This window comes from Temnothorax curvispinosus, unplaced genomic scaffold (genome assembly GCF_003070985.1).
Source record: "Temnothorax curvispinosus isolate PA1 unplaced genomic scaffold, ASM307098v1 QBEX01004771.1, whole genome shotgun sequence".
NCBI classification, from domain to species: Eukaryota; Metazoa; Arthropoda; class Insecta; order Hymenoptera; family Formicidae; genus Temnothorax; species Temnothorax curvispinosus.
Genome location: NW_020214551.1, coordinates 500,493 through 509,874, shown reverse-complemented (window position 1 = coordinate 509,874; position 9,382 = coordinate 500,493). Strand labels below are relative to the sequence as shown.

The following is a 9,382-nucleotide window of genomic DNA, read 5'->3' as shown; positions in this document are numbered from 1 at the left end:
GCCGCTCTCGGCGCGGCGTTCTAGACGTACGCCCGAACATCCAAGAGGTTCTACGCCTTGCGTTTTTAAGGGCACATAAAAATTTACTCACAGACGCGCTCACACGTAGCCTCACTCCCGTGCGCGAGTTCCTCTTTACCATCCTCTTCTCCGTTTTCTCTCGGTTCTCCCCTTTTTTCCTCTTCAATATCTGACACGCAAACATTCATTCGGTTCTCAGCGAATTGAGCGAATTTTGGAAATCAAAGTAATTTCTCCTTTCAAGTAAATTAATTTCTACGCAATATCGCAAGCATTATTATCGATGAATAATGTCGCGCGAAGCTAAAAAGAATATAAAATGTGTATTTGTTAAAGATTAGTCAATTAGATTCTTGACTAAACCTTTCCTCTTTGATTTTCAAAAGTATGGAGAACAAGAGAAATGTCGAGGATGAAAAACGTTCCATCGCTCGCGCACGAGCATTCTCAGTCAGCGAGCGCGTGATTACCTTGCTGGCCGCAAGGTCCTGGCGTCGCGCAGTGACGCGATTGACCGCGCTATCTCGGTCGTCTCGTAAGATATTAAGCAGCACGGCGCGACGAGCCGGGAATCGGCGCGATCTGCGCGCGAGCTGCGCGCCCGCAAAGTCATTTTGAGTTTTCGCTGCGTCGCTGAAATATTTCCAGCGACCGTCGCCGATCCGTTCTCCGATAACTTTCATCGACCGACCTGCGCTATCACGGACTTTCTCGACAGAGTGATTTTTCTGGATCGCGAGGAGCGCAGACTTTCTGTGAGACAGAGAGAGAGAGAGAGAGAGAGAGAGAATATTTAACGCGAGTCTTAGAGCCGCCGAGAGAATCTATTTCTTTTATTATATGCGACGCAGCCCCTTTCAGGACATCTGCCCCCCTGTCCACTCTGCGCGCTAATGAGCGCCACCAATCATTCGACATAAAAGCATTGTTTATACCTGAAAAGCTGCACACACTTGGACAATGAATTTCCTTTCGCCAACGGTCAGAGTGACATATACAGTTCTACGATATTAAATCCGATATTAATTATGTAATTAATTTACGCGATGTGAATGAAACGCATCCTTCCATTTATATCAATTACATCAGGGCGTTCGGGCGCTAACAATATAGCATTATGTATGCACCCTGCGAGCAATCGACTTTTTCTCTCGAAATGTCATGTTAAGGACGACGCAAACATATGTTATCGTCGATCGAAACTGTTGCCAATTCGCGGGCTCCTTCTTTTTCTTCGAAGCGTGTACATTGGCGACAATTTTGCGAGTTGCGAGACAACGAATTGTTTCTGGATGACCGCTTCTCAAGCGATCGACGAGATCATACGTCGCATTACGTTTTCTGTGATACGAAATGAAATTCGACGGACAAAGCGCACATTGCGCGGACGATGGGAGGGACGGTGGTGCGATGGCGCGTCAGCGTGAGTCTACGGCACTGACGTTCGTGTCGGAGTGCAGGTGGGCCGAGCATCGTCGAAAACGGCCGAGCGCGCGTTCGGGGGAAAACCGAGCGGCGCTACTCGCTACTCGGCGAAGAGTGTTGTCACAGTATTCAGTAATGCTTTGCATGGCTAGCTAGCTGCTGTCGTGTGCGTCGATGACAGTCGCGTTGTCATCTGTTCGTGAAATGATCGTGCGATGTTACTTGAGGAGCTAACTGGGCTTATCGGCGGCCGACACTCGACGTCGCGCAGTGCGTTTTTGTGAGACTGTGAATTAAACAAAATAAAACTACGAAAGGAAGAAAATAACGAAACGCTAAGACAGACACGTCCCAGGAAAGACAAGGAGTGAGAAAAGACGCAGTGTGAGAGAGCGCGCGAAAGACAGGCAGACAGAGAAAGAGAAAGAGAGAGAGAGAGGGGGGGGGGGGGGAGAACGGGCATTTGCGAGAATTTGCGGGAACAGGACTTCACCGTGTTCACGGCAAAAGTAACGTGGAACTTCGGTTCCACGTCCTGCCGTTGGTCGATTTCAGATTTTCTCTCCATTCTTTCGACGAATCTTCAAGTCACGCGAAGAGTGAAAGAAAAAACGGATCGTCGCGGTAGCACCGTGCGCGGTAGTGCAGCAGCAGCAGCAGCGTACCAAGATGCTGTCGTCAGTGTCAGCGAAATAATAATGTGGTGCGACGTCAGTCAGGTGAGTTTCGCGCGCGGTTCCACGCGCATCGTTCTCTTTCTTACTCTCGCACCCGCCGTGCCGAGCCGCCGTCCTTTTTTCCCCACAACCCTCTATCTTCATCCCCGCTTTCGCGCGCGCCCGCACTCCCCCGTGTGCGTTCCCTTCCTACGGCGTGTACGACACGCGTGCCGCGTTTCCGCGTTACGTGCCGGTCGAGGAGAGCGGGTTACGTGATCACTCGCGCCCGTTGCCGCGCCGCGCGCCGCTCGGCTCTGCTCGGCTCGACTTGACTCTCGGAGCAGCGGAGCAGCAATTGTTAAAAGAGCGACGGAGTCGACTCGAGTTGAGCATTTTGCCGTTAGGTCAGGATTTTAGTCTTTTCGATAATGATGTTAACGAGTACGGCTGGCACGAGGGTGCACGCTCGCGGGTACACCGTAAGAAAAAATTGAAATACCCAATGTGCCGCGCTCTCACGACTGTCGTTCCGTAAAATCATTTGCCGTCGGGTAAAATCATTTTCTCGCAAAACGTTGGGTAATCGCCTTTAGCAGCCAGCAGCCTCAAAAATCGATCGATGCTCGAGTGGCCGCACTCGCTCGCTCACTTTCGAGCACCACGAGCAAAAAACAGTCGTCGAAAAGACTACGCACGAGTCGTGCACGAGGCAGCGACCGCGTGTAGGACGACCAAGTGTCAGATTTGACGCGTGGTAACCTCGTGTGTTCGGTAGTTTGAATTCGAAGCGATCCCGCGTTTCCTTGGCTCGACGAGGGGAGGCAGGAACGGCAGGAGGGCAAGGGGAGACCGCAAGAGGAAAGAGGATGACGAGGCAAAGCCCGTCGAGGGGGAACGACGAGGTGGCTTGCGTACTGTGTGGGCCGTGGAGTCAGCGGGGAGCGCGAGAAAAGGGGAGAGGAGAACGAACGACAGCGGCAGCTTGATAGCGCGCGGTGGGGCTTGGGATGAGAAGGGAGAAGGGAGAAGGGAGTACCGGAGAGCGGCAGAGGCGAGTGGTGAGGATGGAGAACGGAGGGAAGCAGAAGGGGTGAGATCGCCCGAGGCTGCTAGCTGCCTCCTCTTCGCTTGGCCAGCACCGCGAGGAAACCTAGCGTCGGCTCGGAAACGCTAGGTGGGGATACGGTTATAACCAACCATCAAGGGGCAGCGTTGTCATGGTTACCACGACGACAACAACCCGATCTGGTCTAGGGGGGGTGTTTTTAAAGACATATTCGCTTTTGCTGCTTCCCCCCCCCCTCTCTCTCTCGTTCGCGTGCGCGCGCGCGGAGTTCTCCGCTCTACCTTTCTCTCCCTCGCTTTCGTCCTTTTTCCTTTTTCCCCTCCACTTGTCTCTCTTCCTAGCGATTGTTTTTCATCACGAGGTCTTTGAGCGGCGCGAAATGTTTTGCGACAAAATCGAAGGAGAGGGGCGCGATATCGTCGAATCGTAATCCACGAAGAGAGCGCGCTCGAGTCATAATTCTGCGCCACCGTCTTCCAAATTGTTTTTCAAGGTATTTCTCGCCGCAAAAGGCGAGAAATACTGAAATGCTGATTTTTCAACCTACCATATATATTTTTTTTAACACACGTTATTAGTCGCTAGACTAATTTTTTTAACTTGTTACTTTTTTAAGTTAAAATTAGGAATTGACTTGCCGCATGTTATTTTCCGGCGTTGAAACCAGAAAAAATTACTCCGGGTTATCATATGACACTTTAAGTGTTGACCGCAAGCACTTTTTTATTTGATATGTGATTATTTTTTGTATGATTACTTACAGATTTATTCTTACGAAATTGTACCATAAAAGTATACCTACTTTTATTGTTTACTTCCGACGATTATTCCGAATAGAGCTAGCTATATCCGAATAGAGATGAAAGAAACTAACTAACTATGATGTACAATTGTACGACAAACGCTAACCACTTATTGAGCATATTAAATATGATAGAATTATTTTTTGGTACTTTTTTCGAACCATTCAGGATAAGTGATTCGCAACGAAATGTGTAAACAGTATCTCGCGTCGTTACTCATCCTGAGATGGTTCGAAAGCTTCTCATTTCTCATACGAAATTTACGCAGATATACGCTGCAACGACTACTTACGATAAGATTGAGAGGAATTAGTAAAGAATTTCTTAAATTCATCAACACTCTGAGAGAAAATTTTTCAATTTGCATTCGCAAAGCGAGCATGAATACTCAAAACAAATATCATAGAGCAATGTCTTTTTTTCGACGCTCGCATTACACTGGTTTGAAGATCTTACGTTATATTCTTTTTAGATTAAATTAAATTAGATTAGATTAGATCCGATTCGAAGAAGAGTAAATTAAGGGCTATATCCACGATTTTTGTCGAGAAAGAATAAATTTGGAAGAAAGTAATTGGCGATTTAAAGTCGCCGAGATGGACGAACGTTCCCCGCGTTGGATTCTGCGTAAAATTGGCGCACGGTCGCGCCAAAATTCGGATAGCGATAAATCAGCAGGGTGCAGTGTATCTGGGGAGTGAAGGTGGCGTAAGCACGGAGAAGAGGAGGTGAAAGAGATGAGAGAGAAGAGAGGGTTTTTTGGCACTTCCGACGGCCGGTGCACCATCGGTGGCCCGATGACCGACAAAACCAGCAGTTTTTCCACGTGGTTTCGCGTTGTACGCGACAAATGGTTGTCTCGGTGTGCGCGTGTCGCCGGCGCATCGTTAAACTTGGACGGAAAAATTCGCGCCCGCGCCCTTAACCCTTCTAGGTAAATTCTGCATCTATTCGATCACCAAATTTATTACTATAATTTGATAATTAAATAGACAATATAAACCGGTACTAATAAAATAAAATAGCGTTTATTATAAACATGAAATTTTATTACAAGTATAAATAAAAGAGGAATGTAGATGTTTATTGTAAGATCATCTCTCAATTCGATTATCACATGGGATATATATGTGCAAATTATTCATAGTCTTTATTATTATAATTATATAATACACACACACACACACACACACACACACACACACACACACACGCACAATATATATATTATATAATTATAATACTAAAAATTACATGAATACTTTGCGTATATATACACGAAATGATGGATTTTCTTAACTAATTAAGCTCTTGGGGCAGCACATTTTCAAAGCCCGAACATTTCTGAAAAAATGAAGGTCTATTAGCGTTTTAAGCCTAATTAGAAATATTCAGCTGGAACTCGATTAAATTTATTTAAACCAGTAGTATAGTATAATAACACAATAATGAGTAAACAGTAGTAAGTAATGTTAGAGTTTGACACAAATCCGCCAGCTTTATATATCATTACTACATGTAGCGCTATTGTAGCACTCAAAGCAAAAGGCATCCCTTTTTGCATTATAATAAATACTAAAGAATACTTTGCAGCTTAATTTACTCTCATCGAATTAAATTCCCAAATTAATCTTTAATTTTTAACATTTTAATAATAGATTGTAATGCATTGTATTCACTAGCGGATCCTAACGTGTCGATAATGGGAGGGGAGGAGAATTTCGGAAAGATGATTTGGTATTTTTCTTTTACAATTAGTATCACGCTTGTCTTTTACTCTAGAATCAACGATGAGAACGTGGTGAAACTTCTAATCCTCTTTTTATTTTTTACATTTTTTTTTGTTTTTTCCCTAGATTTTTTTAACAAATTCAGCAAAGTTGATTTTTTTTATTTAGAAAGAGAGAGGGTTGAGATTTAACTAAATTATTAATCTTAAGATCCGCCAGTGATTGTATTTATTGCAATTATGTTGTAATTGTTTTTAACGTTTGATACAATCTTTCTGAAAAACACGTAACTATTTTCTCTAAATATTCGAAAGAATAAACGATAAACACCTTTAATATCAATCACTCTCAATTATCTTGAATTAATTTATAATATGGAGATTGAACAGAGTAACCACAATACGTATCACGTAAGAGTATTCTTGAAATACTTTTATCGGGCTAAAATATAATCTTACGCGAAAATATATAATTTGCATTTTTTTGACGTTGACGCGCGTGCGTTTAACCTTTTGCTATTCGGTTGATGAAAATAAACTCTAGTTTCGCGGTAAACCGCAAAAGCATTGCACAGAATAATGCAGGCCGATTTCTTATTGAACTTCTGTACCGACAAATTTCATCGAAATGCGTATAAACACACCTACCATCGATTCACCGGATAACGCAACGTATGTGACATAACTCCTCCATGAAATCTATTTCTGTTCACGATGTATTTCCGTATTATCGACATAAGCGGCGTGGCGATACCGGACCGCGCGTTTGATTTGATGCCGAAAGGCAAACCGCTGACCAAAAACGTGTATATGCTAATCCCATAATAGCCGAGATTGCATATGAGAGTGGATCTTGCTTCATTAATCGCTCGAACACAATAACATATTTAACCTAAAGTAATGAAAGCGACACTAAGAAAATTGTTTAATTTTTATACTATTTAATAAAAGTCTCCTTTTTTCTCTGTCTACACACACGCACGCATACACACGCGCACACATACACACACAGTTGTATATATTTCTTAATGCATATGTCAAATAATGATGCAACACTAAACTCTCGGTGGAGAACGTCCGTGTGCACGCGTTTATGCTCTAAATTATATTTTAATATTGTATCTTTCTCCGCGTTGTGCGGAATGAACGCGCTAACAATAAGCACACTGATTTAACACTTCACGATGCATTATTTCGATTGATTTCCAAACTCGCGTTTTCGCACGTTACTTGGATCGCTGCACATCGTAACTCGTCGTTCGGTGTGGCGCGGCGCGCCGCGAGTCAGTACAAAGTGAGTCCAAGTTTCCCCTACCTCCCACCCTTCCTCCGAGCACCTCCGCCTCCTTCGCCCCGCCGGCCCTCGCGCGCCCACCATCACGGGCCATTAACGAGAGAGTTATCGACGCGCGATCTGTCAATAGGCTTCTCCCATTCATAAATTCGCCGGGCCGGCGTGCTGCGGTGGCCGCATAGTTTTGCCGCAGAAACCACGTGGCGGCGGCGGTGGCGGCGGCACGGCGGCAGCAACCACGAGACGAGGTGTATGGACGGACGGACGGACGGACATCTCCGTCATTACGTTACGCGACCAGGCTCCGTTTCTAACCGCGTGATTTACGCCTGACGTCCCCGTTTTAAATGCATGGAAAGCGGGCATGAGGCACGTGTACCTTGAGTCTGTACCGTTCGTGTCTGTGACCGCGACTTGTAACGAAATTCGTTTCTCTTCTTCGATAACGCGAAGACCGGTCGAGCATTCATTGATACTGCGTAGAAAATAAAACATGATTTATAAATAATACTCTGTCGATCTTTCACGTATCATTCTGGGCCTTGAAAAACAGGATAAAATTCTGTTTGCAAATACTCGAAATTTATATTTTTATATTAAAATCTTAAGTTTCAGAAATCTCGTCTTAATCCTCAGGAAATTATGTCTTACAATTAGTCTATTACATATTTATGGTGATTTTAATTATTTAGCATTATATTTTTATTAAATAAAAGTGAAAGACGTTTCTTTATTCTTTTTTATCTTTTCTCTCGGCCATATCGTTGTCGATACATCTTAGATATAAGCACTCAATATATTTTTGCAATGTCGATATTGTCGATGCTTTTTTCGCTATCATATTGTTCGTACCAGATTAAGCAACTTATGATGATATGTGAAAATGATTTAGTAACGTCGAACTAAAAATTCATTTGTAGAAAAGATTTTGTTGAAGTCGCGTGTGTGTGTGTGTTTACGTGCGTGCATGTGTAATAAAACTTACAAATATTTCTTTTCTTTGCCCTAAATTTCTAATTCGATATACATAAGATTAGAAGGTTCGTGTAAAAGGTTTTAATGAATTTGCGTTTGTCGTAATTCGTCAATAAAATTCGATGCAGACATGTGGTTCGCGGCATAAAATGCCTGAGTGCGTATGGCGTTATCGTTCGCGAGATCGATGAATCACGAATTACGGATATTGTAACGCGTTCGCTGCCTGTCTCTGTCCGACTTCACCTCCCGTGATCCCCCTCTGCCAACGGAGATGTCGAGGCACGTGGTACATCGTACGCGCCTCGCATCGCGTCGTCGCGCATTGTTTTGTTTACGTTATACGTGAGCGATTCGCGGCGATTGAAAAATTCGTTCCAGAGTAATCGATACGTCAATCATGCGCGAACGTACGCAGGCACGATCAGTATCGGAAGACGACAGCGTAAAATCTATTGCACCTCCCGATTCATCTCTCTTTTCTTCACTGGATTTAGATGAAAGCACATCATCGATTCTTTCATACGATTTGTTCTCGATAAAGGAAACTACACAGTTCTTACTTTATACATATAAATTCTTGACAAGTTTTATTGATACGAGCGTTTTTTTAGAGCCCGAACAAACAAGCCACTTTGTGGCGCTATAGAGAAGTGCCACCGACGGGGCAGGATTCTCTAATGGCGCTGCAATGGACCGTTCGGACCCTTAATACCGAGCGTTTAATAACGATGGACAAATACTCGCAGTTTATCTTCTCGGCAACATGAGTGGTGAGGATAGACTGGGGGTAGACTGACTGGGCATACCGAACCGTGATTATATAGTTATCAATCAGAATACCGGAGAAGTCGTGGTCCCATTCTGATTAAGTAATATTCAGAATATTTTACCGCTACATTAATTACTATTTTAATTAAAATTTTGATTAATGTATAATAATTGTTATAAAAAGACTGTTCGTGATTCTTTTATAATAGATAATAGATACATCTTATTTTTCTTACCGGCCGATACGTACAACAGCGGAGTTGTAACCCTGCGTTGATCTGTAACATATAAATAATTTTATATTAAAGCAGTGTTCAAGATAATCAATACTTGAAGTAAATAATTATATCTCTCTCGCGCCCGTTAAATTTTTAAACGTTATTTTAACAGATATGGCTGATTTTAAAAACCGAATGCAAGAAAGAATTGCGACCGTCGCAAGCGGCTATATATTTCCGCATTAACACGTTCGCATGATTAATCCGCGAAAAATCGTACAAGTAATATTACGGCCGTGCGAATGTGTGTGTGTGTGTGTGTGTGTGCGCGCGCGTGTGTGTGTGTGTGTGTGTGTGTGTGTGTGTGTGTGTGTGAGAGAGAGAGAGAGAGAGAGAGAGAGAGAGAGAGAGAGAGAGAGAG

General features: G+C 43.6%; 1 protein-coding gene across 3 annotated transcripts in view; it reads left to right on the top strand.

Moving 5' to 3' along the window:
• Positions 1 to 1,564: 1,564 nt before the first annotated feature.
• The window catches only part of LOC112454000 (basic-leucine zipper transcription factor A-like), a 56,227-nt gene continuing 48,409 nt past the window's right edge, over positions 1,565 to 9,382 (top strand). For all 3 annotated transcript variants that reach the window (XM_025015129.1, XM_025015127.1, XM_025015130.1), the window contains exon 1: positions 1,565 to 2,165. In XM_025015129.1, the coding sequence (XP_024870897.1) occupies positions 2,145 to 2,165 (21 nt within the window). In that variant the 5' untranslated portion in view covers positions 1,565 to 2,144. The remainder of the gene's footprint in view (positions 2,166 to 9,382) is intronic.